The sequence below is a fragment of the Lygodium microphyllum genome, chromosome 1 (genome assembly GCF_053477565.2).
Source record: "Lygodium microphyllum isolate KBCC chromosome 1, Lygodium_microphyllum_v1.1.10, whole genome shotgun sequence".
Taxonomy (NCBI): domain Eukaryota; kingdom Viridiplantae; phylum Streptophyta; class Polypodiopsida; order Schizaeales; family Lygodiaceae; genus Lygodium; species Lygodium microphyllum.
Genome location: NC_141135.1, coordinates 63342171 through 63359460, shown reverse-complemented (window position 1 = coordinate 63359460; position 17290 = coordinate 63342171). Strand labels below are relative to the sequence as shown.

The following is a 17290-nucleotide window of genomic DNA, read 5'->3' as shown; positions in this document are numbered from 1 at the left end:
AATGTAAGGTTACCTTAGGATAAGGTCTACCTTGGCTATGTGAAGCTGTGAATTACATGTTGGAGTGATTGTCATTGCATCATTTGATACACATTTGAAAGGACTGTTTGTGTTTGCTAGAATCTAGATTTTTTATTGAAATTATTGTCAAACAGAATAAAAGGAAGGATCGTGCTAGGCTACCCCCAAGCTAGCGGCGAGACCCTACTCCAAGGGGGTCATGATTATTGCTACGAAGAGAGGCTTGGACTGGCTCCGTAGGTGAAAGGTTTGTCAATAGGGATAGTCTCGGACAGTAAGAATTGTAGGTGCCAGAGGGGGCTCTGGCTCTAAATCCTGCATTGCTCCAAGAATCTGACGAGCCCCTTCGTGACCCAGGATGGGATCCTAGAACCCTAAATACTAGTTATGAGGGTGGAATCTTGGTGGACAGAATATCCTTATGGAATTCTATGTATCTTCCGCTGGGACGGAATGATGGAAATTGTAATAAACTTCCAATATAATAAAGAAGTTTGCTTTACTGTTCGAATTATATGCATGTTGGTGAGATAAATTATGTGAAGGAACCTATGACTTAATGGACTAATTAAGGAAGCTGGTTGTATATGTTCCAATAAATGTGTTGTAGGTAATTAAAAAACTAAAGATGACCCATCATCAAAGGAAAGTGGGTGGGTGTAACGCAATGGATCCGTCCAATGGTAGGGTGGTCCCAGTTAGCTGGGAGCTTTTCTAAAATTGCAATAAAAATAGGAAGACGGTAAATTGATCAACTAGTCATTAGGTAGAACCGACTTGCATTGTTTTAGGGGGCTGGAATGGGATTTTGCCTTATGGGTAGGAGGGTTGACATACCGCACTCCCCTCCGTCTCCCATTCTCTTTGAGCAAAGTGCAATGGCAAGTCCGCTTCAAATCGAGTAATCCTCTAAAAATGGGACTCGAAATTACTGACGCTGGCTGGCTACTAGGAGACCCATCTGATTTTAGAAACCCAAATCTTCAGGTCAATCCTAGTGGGTTCAGTCGGAACTCTCCCATTGAGAAGTAGACTTGGTAGGGCCTAAGTGACAAACCCCGTGATGTTCCAAGGGAGCACCGGGCATAATCATTTACGGAAAACCTACTAATGGACTACTAAAGGTGTGCCGTGGATTGAGACTAGCGGACACCTCACATCTCCCTACTCATTGGCATCATATCATGTGTTGGCAAGTATTCCCCTTCCACCCTGATTAGATGATGCATGTATTGTGTGTATGACTATGACAATAATCACCTCTATGTCCATTCAAGACAGTTGGCTTTAGTTAGAGTAGCAGTGGCAAGGTATTAGTTGGAACCTAAAATTAGTAAATTTATACATTGATTATGAGCACTTGTTTTTAGGGTAGTAGTACAATGTTATTGTTGGCTATAGTACACTATTAGTATAGAAATAATGAGCAAGTAATTGTGTCTTCACAAAATATTGATAGATAAACTATAGGTGATAAGCTTGCCTACATTCAATGTAGCTATGCTCAATTATGAACATGGCAGATATGCTCATTGCCCTTGTAGTGGCCAATAATTGGACCCCTCTATATGGTGGTCTTCATATACGTAGATTGTGAAAATGCAAAAGTGTATGAAACTAATAACCAAGGAGAGAACCAAAGAACTACAATTTTCACACAAAATTTGGGAGTTTATTCAATATGTGGAACAACTATGAACTTGTCAAAAGCATAATACCAATCTCAAAACTTAATCATGACAAGGTCAAAGAAACTTGATACAAAATGCAAATGTGTTGTCAATTGAGCATAATACAAATGGTGAATTGTCAAATCCTTGCACAAATAAGAAATGGATGGCTTGCAGACCCATCTTGCTAGTGTCACATTTGAGTGTGATCAACTCTAGCAACAAATCTGGACTGAGAGTGCTTTACTTGGAAAAGTGTGCAATTGAGCTAATATTTCATAATATGCCATAACCTTCACTCTGGACTTGTATTGATTTTTGGCTACAACAATACCACATGGAGTATAATCCACTCCCTCCACTATGACCCCAACCACCCAATCTAGAAGCACCCCACCTTTGACCTCCACCAAACCCCAACCCATCCCACCCCTTACTTTCTCATGTCCCCCCTTCGGGTCTTACTCCCATTCCCCCATATTAGCACCAAGTCCAAATCCAACAAGACCATGCACCTGCCCCACCGACAAGGATAAAGGCAACATCAGTGAATAATTCTGCGGGTTTGAGTCCATTGTGCATGCCAATGTTAAGGGTAGTGGAAGTTAGCAACATTAAAAGCAAGATGGCTAGCAGTGTATTGATGATGATCACACAACTAAAATAGTAGTTCTGGCCATTGGTATGACATGTGGTCACAGAGAATATTGTAGCTAGTAGCAAGCTTTTTGGGTAGTTGGTAGTAGGTTGGCTCAATGTTTCATAGTCAAGGTCCGCTTCAAAAACCATGTCAGCTTGAAATCCAAACATTTGACATTGAGTCAATGACCATCACGACTCCAAATTGATGCTATGAACTTGAGCTTTTTAGCTTTAACCAAAGACCAGAAACTACATCGTATTGTAAAAATACGTATACTCATCTTTTAGCAACAAGATAGAAACCATTCTCATGTTAATCCTTATTTCTTTCATGGGATACGATGATCTACTGTATCGCAATCCCAAAAATTGCTAACACATTGCAACAAATTTAAGCATATGCATGTTTATTCCATTAAATGCTATTGCCACTACATGCTCATTTTGACAAAAAAAATATTGCCACTGTATGTTCAGTTTCATATATTTTCTTATTCTTGCCAATAAGTACAAAGGTTTCCCTCACTCATAAAGTCTGGACCTTTGGCATTGTACCATCATTTCATCTCTAATGGAAGGCTACACACTGGACTTTCTAGTCCAAATGCATATAGTCTTCCTTCACCAACAAGATATATTCCATTGTCATGGTCACTCTTTTTTGTTTCATGGAATATCTTGATGCATTGTGCATTGTACCTATAATTGATGTTCTATGGTGCATCTTTGCATATGCATGCTTGTTCTAGTAAACACCATTGCCATTGCATGCTCATTATGAAATATCATTGTGCTACTACCAATGAATATATAGGTTGCCCTCACCCATGCAGCAATAAACCATCAATTTACAAGTGTGAGGGAAGCTGAAATACTACACGCACTCCAAATGCATGAATATAGAGGCTACTGTCACCCATGTAGTAGTAAACCATCAATTTACAAGTGTGATGAAAGCTGAGACACTTCACACTACACTCCAAATGCAACTTAATAAACATACTTCCATTCCATTGGAATAAAGGAAGGCCTGGTCACACATTGTGACCGTTGGAGTTCCCATTTCTTGTCTCTCTCTTTCTTACTCTTGCTCTCCTGCCATAGCTCGCGTGCAAGCTTCGATCCTTCTCACCTTTCAACTGGTATCAGAGCTTGGCATTCTCTTGCTCGAGCTCGACTCGGTGCTTCCCGATCTTCGCATCGACTCGCTTCACGCATTGGGTCTCCATCCCGGCAGCCATAGCCGACCTCTCGAGCTCCCGACTCTCCCCAGCTTCCCGAGCTCCATCCCGGCCTTCTTGAGCTTCATCAGGGCCTTGCCCTTGAGGTATTGCTTCAGCATTTGCAGGCATTTGAGTGTATTCTCAGTTTGAAACAGGGCAGGAACAAAGGGCAGCCACTCTTCTTGAGCTCCATAGCTCATATCTTCCCTCCCCTTTGCATTGGGCCTTCATGGCTTGGTATGTGCCTACCTTGGGCCATCATTGAGCCCCCCCACACTCAACATTCAGCCACGTTGATCAGTAGCCATTTTCCAACACGCTGATTTCAACGCACCTATTCAGCCCTCCCCTCCCCACGTGTTGAAGCTGCAGGCCCTTGATCTTCATCAAGCCCTTGTGTGTGGCCTATTGGGGCTTATTTTGGAGCCCCCCAACCATCATAACTCCACGTGATTGGTAGCAACACTCCAGGCCTCAACACGCTGAATATGGCACCCATTTTCAGACTTTGACCTCCACGTTTTACAGCTGAATGCTTTGTTGCTCATGGAGCACTCATCATTGGCCTATTTGGAGGGCATTTGAGCCATTTTTTGGATGTCATTTTGATGCTTTGGCTTGACATTGAGGTTGGGAGCTGATCATTCTCGGTTTTGAAACTGTCATTCACTACATAACAGTGTTGGAAACACGGCAGCACCCCTGACACTGACATTTGTTGCTTATGCCTCATTCCATTGGAGCTGTTTGATGCCCACATGCAGTCTACTTCCTACCTGGATGTATTGGGGATGTATGCATTTGGTTTGACCATGATTTTGGCTTGAATTCGGGGCTGAAATCTACTGTTTAGAACAGTAAATATATGCTGGAATAACAGTGGGCTGAAGGTACTTTACATGCTTTGGTTCGTGACATATGCTATTTGGTTCGTGTATGCCATACCGACATTTGGAGCTTGGATTTGGATGTATTTGAGCATTCCCGGCTTACTTGATCACTGATCTTGGTTGCTATTTGGATGTCATTGAGTTGACCGAGAGCTTATTTGGGCTTATGTATTGCTTCATGGTTAATACAACTGGTGCTTCATGTATGTCATGCTCTCTTGGATGCGCTTGATGCATTGACAGGGTCACTTATCACTGGTGCTTTCTCTTGGGTTGTTTGAGCTTCTAAGCTCGCTTTGTACGCCTTTTGTGCCAGTGGGAGCATTTTACATGCTTGCTTGACCTTTGACAGTTGCATGCTATTGGAGCACTTACATGTATTTGGAGCAGTTTATGTCTTGAGTAGCTACATACGCATTGAGACTTTGGGATCATACTCCGATCTTTATGGATATGCATTGATGTACTCTTGGTTCACAGGATGCTTATGAGCTGAGTCTCATATTTGGATCTTTCTCTTTGAGCAGACACCTATTTGTGTCAGGTTTTGGCAGTTACAGGAACACTTTGCCTAGAGTGTCTGGGGGTGTGCCTTTCACTGGCAGATGTTATTTTGACATGCTTCGGTGTTGAGCTCATGTTCTTTTCACTGTCATTGGCCTTGCTTATGTTCGTTTCATGCCGGCTTTGGACCTAGCATTGTTTGCTTGACATTGGATCCTATTTTGGGACAGTTTGCTCTCTAGACTACATACCTGCAATTTATTACAACAAGCAGTTATTGGTGGACTGAGCAGTATTTTTTTGCTGAAATATCCTGATTTGGTGGACCTCACCTAGTACTAAGTGAGCAGCATCTTTTGGCACACTTTTCTCGCCATTTGGAGCTCATTTCAGTGGATTTTGGGCATTTTCTGCAGTAAAACAGCCAGCAGCTTTACATTGTCTGTGCATTTCCAGCCTGCATTATGGCATCCTCTTCGACTGATAATGCCATATTTAACATCACAAAGTTGGATGGTACCAACTACTCTTATTGGAAGAGTCAAATTTGGCAGGTCTTGGTGCAAAAATCTCAGATTAAGCCACTTCGGTTGAGTGGGGAGCAGCCTGAAACTATGGACAATGACGACTGGCTTGAACTTGATGAGCTATGCAAGTCCACGATTGTATTGTCTCTCACTGAACAGGTACATTATAATGTATTTGAGGAAGCACAGAGTGCATGGGATCTATGGAATAAGATCAAGAATCTTTATGATAAGAAAAGTCCGGCGAGTCAAATGTACTGGTTGAAGCAGCTTATGGATCTGCGCATGAAGGATAATGCGACTATGTCTGCTCACTTGAGCCAGTTCCATGCTATACTGAAGAACCTAACTTCGCAGGATATCACCTTTGGAGAGGAAGTAACTCCTCTTTTCTTGCTTGGGACTCTGAATGAGTCGTGGGATGTATTCCGCACTGCCCTATGTGCCTCTAGTGCTACTCTGAAACTGAATGATGTTGAGAGTACTCTTCTGCAGGAAGAGGTTAATCGCAAAAACTTGGATGCCTCTCGTGTTTCCCATGCTTTGACAGTTAGAGGCAGGAATGACAGGAATGATCGTGGTAATAACCGTGGCCCCGTGACTCGCAGAAGGGTCGGTCTAAATCTCGTGGAAAGTCGTGTAGTAAGTCGCGTGGGCGCAACGCTAATGTCACTTGTCATCATTGTGGGAAAAAGGGCCATATCAGACCACAGTGTCATGAGTTGCGCAATGAGAAGTGCAAGGATAAGGGCAAAGAGAAAGTGCAGGAGAAGTCCTCTGATCGCAGCATAGTACCTGCGAAGTCCAGCGTCAAGATTGAAGAAATTAATGTCATGCAGACCGAGGATTCCGATGGTAGTGATGAGTTCATACTTGCAGCTAGTTCTTCTGATGCTTCACACTTGACTGAGACACCTAGTATGTATGCACAGTGCTGGTTATTGGATTCAAGTGCGTCCTTCCATGTGACGCCTTACCGTGAGTGGTTTCACTCTTACCGTACTATATCTGGATCAGTCAGACTTGGAGATGACAGGTCTCTTGATATTGTGGGCTGTGGTGATATTCAGTTGCAGTTTTCCACTGGCAGTTCATTTTTGCTTAGGGATGTACGTCATGTACCTGCGCTTACGCGCAGTCTTATGTCTGCAGGACAGCTGGATGATGCAGGATTTCATATATGTTTTGGGGATTCTGCCTGGAAGATTACTCGTGGCAGACTTGTGCTTGCTAGAGGCGCCAAGGCTGGCAGCCTCTATCCTCTTGTTGTATCTGGGTCCTCAGTTGACCATGTTTTGGCAGTGGGTTCTATCCCACATGTATCACTTTGGCATGCTCGTTTAGGGCACATGTCTTTGAAGGGAATGAAAATGTTATCTGGTTTGCAGTCTCTTCCGCCTTTGGATTATGCATGTTTTGACTCGTGTGATCATTGTCTTTATGGTAAGCAGAATAGGTCTACGCATAAGAAATCGGGTAGGCCACGCATGAGTGAGCCCTTGGCATTGGTGCATTCCGATGTTTGTGGGCCTATGCCTTGCATGTCTATGGGTGGCGAGAAGTACTTTGTTACCTTCATTGATGATTTTTCTAGGAAAGTGTGGGCTTATCCCATAAAGAAAAAGTCCGATGTCTTGGCAGTCTTTCAGCGTTGGCTTGCTCTTGTTGAGAACCAGACTGGGTATAGGCTGAAATGTGTTAGGACTGACAATGGGGGAGAATATGTCTCACGTGCTTTTGAGCAGTTTTGTGATGACAGGGGTATTAAGCGTCAGTTGACCGCCCCTTACACCCCACCCCAGAATGGTTTGGCTGAGCGCATGAACATGACTATTCAAGAGCGTGTGCCCTCTATGCTTAGCCATGCAGGCCTACCCCAGAGTTTTTGGGCTGAGGTAGTTAGTACGGTAGTGCATGTCATAAACCGATCGCCTTCCAGTGGATTGGATTTCCAGGTTGCAGAGGAAGTTTGGGCTGGTAAGCCACCCTCTTATGCGCATCTTCGTGTCTTTGAATGTGAGGCATTCTGCCATGTGCCCAAGGACAAGAGGAGTAAATTGGATCCAAAGAGCATTAAATGCATATTCCTTGGCTATGGTGAGTCAGGAGAGATGGGCTATCGCCTATGGGATCCGCAGGCGTAGAAAATAGTACGCAACCATGATGTCGTCTTCCATGAAGACAAGATGCACAGGCAGCCTGAGAAGGTGGTTGAGATCCGCAGAGTGATCTTTCAGGAGGAGCCTAGAGCTCCAACACAGCCAGTAGTACAGCCTGCAGCAGTTCCTCCACAGGGCCAGGGTGTTGGACAGGCAGTTAGACAGGCAGCAGAGCCTGCGGTGAGACGGTCTGCTAGAGATAGACGTCCACCTGACAGATTTCAGCCCTCTATGCATTATGTTTTGGTTACAGATGCAGGAGAGCCTTTCACTTATGATGAGGCTATGCGCAGGGGTGACAGTCACTCCTGGGAGAGGGCTATGCAGTCTGAGATAGACTCCCTGCATAAGAATGAGACTTGGGATTTGGTTGCCTTGCCTAAGGGCAAGAAGGCTTTGCCATGCAAGTGGGTGTACAAGCTGAAAAGTACCCCTGGACACCCCAAGCCGGCATACAAGGCTAGATTGGTAGCAAAGGGTTTTAAGCAGGAACATGGTGTGGACTTTGATGAGGTCTTCTCTCCTGTGGTTAAGATGACCACCCTGCGCTTAGTCTTGGCTTTGGTTGCACAGCTTGACTTAGATCTATATCAGATGGATGTCAAGATGGCTTTTCTACATGGGGACTTCCATGATGAGATCTATATGGATCAGCCTAAGGGCTTTGCAGAACCTGGCAGGGAGCACCTAGTGTGCAAGTTGAAGAAGAGCTTGTATGGCTTGAAGCAGGCACCTAGGGAATGGTATCATAAGTTTGATGCATTTATGCAGTCACAGGGCTACAGCAGGAGTGCTATGGATCCGTGTCTTTACAAGAAGAAAGCCCGTGATGGCAGTTTGCTTATCTTGGTACTCTATGTTGATGATATGCTGATAGCAGGGAAAGCTCATGATGAGCTAGATGCTCTTAAATCTCAGCTGAAGAAGAGCTTTGAGATGAAGGATTTGGGACAGGCCTCACATATACTTGGGATGCGCATTAAGCGTGATAGGCATCAGGGGTTTTTGTATCTCTCACAGCGGGAGTACATTCATAAAGTCCTTGAGCGCTTCCGCGTGTAGGATGTAAAGCCTATTGGCTGTCCATTACCTTCTTATGTGAAGGTATCACAGGCCGATTGTCCGCAGACAGATGAGCAGAGGGCCGAGATGGCCAAGATCCCTTATGCTTCAGCCGTGGGCAGTTTGATGTATGCCATGATAGCCCCTCGTCCAGATATTGCGCATGCAGTTGGTGTTGTGGCACGCTATATGGCTACACCTGGCAGTAGACATTGGGATGCCATGAAGGGTATCATGAGGTACTTGAAGGGCACAGCAGATATGTGTATTTGCTATGGCAGCCAGGATACAGGGGTCGTGGGGTACACTGACTCCGATTATGCAGGACATGCAGATAGTAGGAAGTCCACTTCTGGCTATGTATTCACCTATGCTGGAGGGGCTGTCTCTTGGATGTCCAGGGTTCAGAAGTGTACGGCTTTGTCTACCATTGAGGCCGAGTATGTTGCAGCCACTGAGGCTTGCAAGGAGGCCATATGGCTAGGCCGTCTAGTTGCTGACCTTGGGATTGATGCTATACCTACACTGCATTCGGATTCTATGAGTGCCATTCAGTTGGCTAAGAATCCGGTCTTCCATGCGAAGACAAAACACATTGAGGTGAGGTATCACTTCATACGTGGTGTTGTGGAGGACAAGTCTGTTGACCTTGTCAAGATCTCCACTGACGAGAATCCTGCAGATCTGCTCACGAAAAGCCTCACTACTGAGCGCTTTGCCTTCCTCAGGAGATTGATGGGCATTGGATGAGATGTTGCCTTTCCTCATCCCTTGTACCTATGTACATTTGTACTATCTTTTCTTTTTTCTTTTCTCTCTCACTAGGGCAGATTCGCCTTTAAGTGGGAGGTTGTTGGGGGTAAAGGCGCCTCCGCCGTGCCACCCCGTGTATTACTACACTGACAATACCCACCACTGCACACTGCAGGTGGCGGGCACCCGTCACGTCACTTTATTCTTTATTCTTTTAGTGACAGTTTGAATAAAGGAAGGCCTGGTCACACATTGTGACCGTTGGAGTTCCCATTTCTTGTCTCTCTCTTTCTTGCTCTTGCTCTCCCGCCATAGCTCGCGTGCAAGCTTCGATCCTTCTCACCTTTCAACCACAACATGGACAACAACCTAGTACAAACATTAAAAACTTGCAATCTATTGTTCTTGGCATGTAATCTTACAATGTGCTAACACTAAATAATGGGGAATAATTATAATGAACGGGACAAAATATTATTCAATTAAAGTGAATCTTTTGCACACAGATTTAAGAAATTGGCACACAAGATGTTTCTCAAATTCAAGAAATAGAATCTTCTTCTTTGTTCCTAGTTTTAACATCAATTCTTGCAAGTAGTGGTCCACTATTTCCAATAACAAGATCTAATACATAGCAAGAACAAAGATTGATACATAAGACAAAGAGTAGTCATAAAAAAGAAACCAAAATTGGCTAATGAAAATCTATTTCCTTAAATCTATATGCAAGCCAGCTAATGGCACTTACCAAATCCTTTATTGATGAATCAATAGTATCTATAGCTTGCAATGTTGCTTGAACTAACTCTTGCTATAATAGACTGTTTTCATGGTTGTTAACCCCAAATCGAGATGGCCCAGGTCGAGATGGCGAAAAAAGGAAGAAAAAACAGAAAAATTAGATAAACATGGAAAAAAGAGCAAAGACACGTAAGTGACCTCCAAAACCAAGCCAGGGCAAAAAAGCGCAATTTTAAATGAAACGCGCCTCAAAAAACTCGGAAAACTCTTGTAAAAGAGCTCTAGGCTCCCTCCTGTGCCAATTGTAAAATACTAGACAGGCATAGGCTAGAGGCATAAGGCTAGAAGAGGGACATGGAAAAAAAGACATTGCCACAAGGGCCGGTCATGTAAAAAAGGGATGGGTGCCCATGGGATTTTAGGGTTTGTATACATAAAGTTCAAAAAGTGAATGAGAGCTTATTCTTTTGGTGTGTGGCAACAAGAGTCTTCTTCTTCTTCTCTCCTTCTCATCTTCTTGCTTGTGTGTGCTCTTGAGAGAGGGAGTGTGAGAGTGTGAGGGAGTGAGTGCGTGAGAGTGAGGGATCAAGAGGGTGAAGCTCTTCACCATCTCCTCTTCTCTTCTTCTCTTCTCTTCTCTCTTCTTGCGCGCGCGGCTATGGAGGATGGAGCTTGGAGGTGGAGGAAGCTTGAGGATGCTTGAGCTTGCATCTAGGATCATGGAGCTACCAGAGTGTGTGAGAGAGGAGGCAACTCATATCGACATCAAGGTAAGCTCACTACACTCATAGGATCGACGGCGCGTTGGCTAGGTGAGAGATAGCCATTAGAGCTCGCTTGGAACACTTGAAACAATAAGCTGTCCGTGGGTCTTGGCGGTAGAGCGAAAGCTCCTACAATGGTGATGTTGGGGCACATCCACCTTCTGCTAGCTCCGTTCCTTTAACAAAAGCAGCACTTGCTAGTTTCAAGCTCACATCAACCTCATACACCCTTTTCTTGGTCTTCCTTGGGATGCTTGTCGAGGATGTCACAAGAGTCTCTGTTGACGTTTTTGAATTGAAGGGTGCCAAGGGGGACCACTAGCTTGGGTGCCTATTATGAAAACAAATCCTAGATTATTGAAAAAATACGCATATTGCAAAACCAAAAAACATAATGCCATATGCACACAAGAAGGCACAACCAAAACCTTAGATGTGCCAATAAAAAGGCAGCTTGTAAGTAGATGTACAAGGCAAAATAATACTTGCTCAAGTACGTGAGGGGGTTGGGTCGCATGAGTCAACTACCTCTGCTATAGGATTCACACATCTCTCTCTCCCAAAATGCTAATGTAGCACATCATAGACCTCATGTTCAAAAGTAATAGACCTAAAGTTTGATTGCTAATTCCACTTTGTGGTAGTCATGGAGAGGTAACTAGTTTTCCCACTCAAAATGTCCAGTCACTAATTTGCTAATAATAAGCCACATTCTTATCCATTTCAAGCATGCTCGCTTTGTAGTGACCGTAAGGTGTCTAGTTGCACACATTTTTGCAATGTCTTTCCATTACTCCCCTATGGTTTTGATAGAATTCATTAATCCACCATCCAACCTACCCTCGTCATAAGCTTTCTTACACTCAGCCAAGATGTCAATCGATCAAAGATCCCAATGAGCTCTTCTTGATGAGCCATTGGATGGAGCATTATTGTGATCCTCTATGATGGTCTCATGGGCGCCGAAGGGTCACTAGCATTTGTGTTTGATGGGGGATTAATGGGATGTTCATTCTCATCATTGAGTGTATAGCCATGATAAAAAATAGGGTTGCTAGCATCATTCCTCCTCTATCTTGATGGAATAAGTGGAGTAACTATCTCATATGTAGGGGAGGCACACACTACCACTTATTCAGAGTAAACACCAACAGGTTGGGGCTCTGTCTCTAACCCCCTAGCCCATTTTGATTCCCCACATCACACTTATGGCACATCAAGGGCAAGACATACCTAGGGAGGTCACACTTGCCTATGGTTAGACCTGTCTCCCTAAGCCGCACATCGTACCTACAACGATGCACGAACTAGGTCCTCAAGTGTGGGACAACACTATAGGCTTGCTTGAGGTTTGCCCGAGGTTCTCGACCCAAAGCCCAACTCCACTGACACTTGTACCATGCACTACATGGAGAGGTAGATACACCCCTTAGGAAGTGCACAACTTTGTCTTGCAGTTTAAGATTGTGTCATATCGACCTCAGAGGGCACGAGGAGGGATCTGTCCAACACCATTGTCAATTTCAAGGACAGATCCGTCCATCCGCCATTCTCCAAGAAGGATCTATCCAACACCATCTTCAATTTCAGGGACAGATCCACCCACCATTAGCGTCAAGGGGGGCCCCTCAACACCATCTTCAATTTCAAGGGCGGATCCATTCAACACCATCCTTAGCAAGGGCTTGCATACAAACTCAAAAGACCAAAAGTTTGTCCTGGTAGAGTAGGGAGACAAGTTAGGGTGACATCATCTAAATTGATATCACATGGGTTGTATGTTTTTAGCTGACTACAATCAAATGTGGAAGATCCAGATAGTTGGGATGGATGCAAAGAGGAATATTGCTATGGAGAAGAGCAGTTATGATATAATGCAGAGTCCAAATAAGATGTGTTTAGTTGAGAGCTAGGGACAACATCCACATCCAACTAGGCATTTAGGTCCACTTGTGCCTGCAACCATGTCCTTCTTTGATATATTGAACAACTCGGAGGAATGGAAGGAAAGTGACGTCCAACAGTAGATGGCATGAATAAAGACATGATCTGCTAAATAGTAACAAGCATTAGTGAAGGTCAATGCAAATTGTTGGATACACACATATTGTTGTCCAAATGAAAAGAAAGACGAAGCTCTCAAAATGAAACTTTGCTCCATTGAATTCTTTAGTAGAATAAAGTTTCAAGTGATCATTCATGCAATTGTTCATCATTATGTTTTCATTGTTTGATTATTGATGCATTAAGTAGACGATTTATCATGCAATGTTGCATCTATTTGAAATAGCTCAGCACCATCTCTTCAAACCTAGATTGTACATAGTGTACACAGTGCAATCCAGGGACAATGCATTTTAAAGTGGTAGCCAATTATATACAATTTGTACTTCCATGATTGAACCACATTTCATATACATGTCTATCAATGCAAGCCTAAGGAAACATGATGTTATCAAATGCAATTATCTAATGCAATGAGCATTTATTTTTTACAATTCTACAGTATCGCATATATCCTATGTTTAGCATAACGTGCAAACAGTGCAGTCCAAGACGACATGTTGCATACAACAACCAATCTAGCAATTTAGTCCTTTTGCAACAACTAAGCCTCCAACACTTCTCCCAATATACCACCCAAGGAAACATCAATTCTTATGCAGTGCATCTCTATGCACACTAAGCAAAAAGGTCCTACCACAATAATGACTATGTCTTAAATCTTGGTAACCATTTCATGTTGTTGTTCAAGAATAGAAGCATCAAGATAACCCTCAAGAGGAATGTAATGAGTCACATGGAAGATGTCAATCCTTCCTTGGATTTGCTCTAATGCATGGAGTCTCTTGCCACATTGAAGTGGCCCCCTTCCCTATCCATAGAAGCATGTACTTGTGCTCACTGCAAGTGCCAATAGCGCGGGCAACCTACATCCCTTCCAAATGATGTGAGGGATGACAACGAGGCTGCCATTCGTATCGACATATCTTTATCAATGGGGGCCCCATTGGAAGCCAACAACCCCTTTCAAAGAGTTTGCATTTCTCATGTCTCGAGTATCCTTGTGTTTATTGGTGTGGCCTGAGAGAGAGAGAGAGAGAGAGAGAGAGAGAGAGAGAGAGAGAGAGAGAGAGAGAGAGAGTTGAACAGAGAGCATGCATGGTATAAGGTATTTTGTTTTAGATGTAGCTTGCAATGACAAAAATAAAGAGTTTGAGCAGGAGAGAGATATGGTGACAGCGTTTGTTGGTCACTACACAGTAGTAGATATGGTTGCAAGATGCAAAGAAAGATGATTATGTCAAAAGGGAGAAGGGGCCTGACTAAAGATATACCTAGAGGAACTTCCAACCAGACACAAACGGAGAGAGAGAGAGAGAGAGAGAGAGAGAGAGAGAGAGAGAGAGAGAGAGAGAGAGAGAGAGATTACATGTACTGTCAAGATGGTACAAAGTTGATGCTGAGACTGGAAATTGGTAATTGCCAATGCACTTACAAATAGTAAAGTCGTTCCTCGCTTGTCGAACTTGCTGCCACACATGATGATTTGACCAATGAGACTAATCCAAAGTCCTATTAGTCCATGTGTGACATCACCTCTTAGGGACGATCTCCGGCGGTGCCATCTCTTGTCACTTTTGATACTTAAGGAGGATTATGTGCCTCTCTAACATTAAGTTTGTGTGATACCGAAGGAGGATTAATTAATGTAATTTATCCATTAGGAAAGATGGAGAGAGAAAAGAGTGTGTGTGAGGGAATGGGTAGGTGCTCTTCAAACAGGGAGTGGGCACATGAGAGAGATAGAGAGAGAGAGAGAGAATGGCGGAAGAGAGGCTTTGGTCATCGAGCAGGCACAGTGTGTTCTGTGTGAGGTCGATGATCAAGGCCTGCCTCCCTCTCTCTCTCTCTCTGTGTCTGTTTCTTTCTCAGTTTTTTCTTTCTTTTATTTGTATTGTCTTTTCCATTCTTTTGATTAAGCATGCAAGAAGACGGCCTCCCTTCGTCGTCTCGCACGGCGTTGGTGGTAGGCCATTACTGCCACGACTCCATCAGGATGGCGTCTGGAGCTGTCTGTGAGGCCCTAGGCGGCTCTGTCTCCTACATCACCAACATCTTCGACGCCCTCGCCGTCCACACCTGCGTTGTCTCCAAGGTAGGCCTTGACTTCGCCTACTCTGCGGCCGCCCTCCACCATGCCCCCTCCGTTGTCCCTTCACACCCCACCACGGAGTTCTTTGCAGATTTCACCCTCGGGGAGGAGCGCGTGCTCAAAACCGGCAGCATTTGTGAGCCTATCGATCCCCTGGACATACCCTTCGAGCATCAGAGGTTCTTCATCGGGCTTGCGGTTGGCATTGTTGGGGAGATCTCAGTGCAGACTCTGGAAAAAATGGCTGAAGTCTCTGACCTCCTCATAGTTGATGTTCAAGCCCTGATCAGGGTCATTGATACTGAGACAGGAATGGTTGGGTTAGTCAGGTTGGAAGAAACCCCATTCTACAGGCTCCTGGACCGCATTTCATACCTCAAGGCAGCACGGAACGAGGCACGCTTTATTGATATTGAAGATGTTCGGCAGAAAACATGCGTGATTGTAACTGAAGGGAAGTATGGTTGTACAGTTTACTGCAAGGAGCAGCGGTTCCACCTTCCTGCGTTCACAGTAAAGGAAGTGGATCCTACAGGTGCAGGGGACAGCTTTTTAGCTGGATTCTCAGCAGGTTTATATCAAGGTCTTTCTGTAGAGGATGCAGCTTTGATGGGGAACTATTTTGGTGCCCTGGCTGTTGGTCAAGTGGGTGTTCCAAAGTTTGCAGCTGCTGATTTACGGGTATTACTAAAATGTAACCATTAGTTTACTTTGTTGCTACTGCAATCTAGAGGATGTAGGGAACATCATTTTTGTTAATCAGAGCAGTTGCTAGATGCACAATCTGCAGATAAATGCGATGTCTCTTTATGGCATTTACTTAGTTGTGTTTTACTTGGTGCAAAGTTTCAGCATAATTTATCCTATCACGCTGAGATCTCTGTTTTGGCTGCAGAACTTACCCAGGATTATCAATGGCAAGGCGAATCACAGCATGTTGCCAACAAAGCAGATGGAAGATTGTTTAAGCAACGGTCTTGACAAACAACTGAACAAAGGCTTTTTGGAGCCCTGTGAGTAATCGAAATAAAGCAGCTCATTGTTATACTGGATGTATATTTTTACTCCCAAACAGTGTTTAAGAGGTATACACAGCGGGGAGATAAAGGAAGCCCTGAAAAAAAATGAGTCCTTTATAATATTAACCAATCAGGTAAAAGATGATAGCAACCATAATTGCTTCATGTCTGTTTTTAATATCTGCTCTGGGTCCCTATACTCCTTTATTCTCTGTTTAGAATGCGAAATTGTGTTTCTAATTGCATATTTTGTCACAAGACGCCTCTAGTCACACTTGAGTAGTTAGTTATCTCCCTCCAAAAGATGTGTGGATATTTAATATTTATCTCCTTCTCAAGGATGCATGAAGTGATTGAGTGGTAATGCTTTGTTTCTTTGAATCTATACATCTAAATAGACATGCTGATAATCAGGTTTATTTAGATTTAGAGGTGGCCCTTTTTTTGATACTCTTAGAATGTAGGAGATTGCTGGATGCCCTTGCTGATTCTTTTGTGTTAGTGCAATTGACCTGGCTGTCAATTTTATGGTTTCTCAAAGCATGATTTTTTTCGAGTGTAATGCTCTCATTCAAAGATGCTATAGCTACACATTCAATGGTTTTCTTGGACGCATGCCCTGAAATATCTGCATTGGTTCGACCTGCTGACTAAAAACCACAACTAAAATAGTATGGTAGGTGAAAGTGTAAGGTTTTCTAGCGTCTTTTGACAATCTGCTGTTTCCCCTTGATGGAGTGGTCTTCTTTGTTAAAAATTGCTGGTTTTCCCATGCATAGGAAGTTGACACTCAGATTCAGTCATTTAGGGCACTTGGCATGATGGCCACATGTCAAGAGCTTGCCTCATTTATAAATTGCCAACCTCAACGTTTACCAAATTATCTTTTCAAAGCAAGAAACAACCTGCTGTAAGGATCTTGTAGAGGAGTGTGAACTTCTAATTCTCAAAACAGGGATAGTCTGATATCTTCCCTCTTAAATAGGGCTTCAAGATTGGCTGTGAACCTGGATAGAGCCATGTCTGAACCTCAACGTTTACCAAATTACCTTTTCAAAGCAAGAAACAACCTGCTGTAAGGATCTTGTAGAGGAGTGTTAACTTCTAATTCTCAAAACAGGGATAGTCTGATATTTTCCCTCTTAAATGGGGCTTCAAG

At 43.7% G+C, this 17290-nt stretch overlaps 1 protein-coding gene across 2 annotated transcripts; it reads left to right on the top strand.

The window, feature by feature from the left end:
- The first annotated feature begins 14740 nt into the window (after positions 1–14740).
- Positions 14741–16282, top strand: MIK (pfkB-like carbohydrate kinase family protein). Of its 2 annotated transcripts, none has more exons than XM_087677736.1 (2): positions 14741–15806; positions 16008–16282. In XM_087677736.1, coding segments are annotated over exons 1-2 (867 nt in total). In that variant the 5' UTR covers positions 14741–14941; the 3' UTR covers positions 16010–16282. The 2 variants fall into 2 exon arrangements, with proteins under 2 accessions (XP_087533862.1, XP_087533851.1); XM_087677725.1 differs by having other exon boundaries at positions 14746–15793.
- The last annotated feature ends 1008 nt before the right edge of the window (positions 16283–17290 follow it).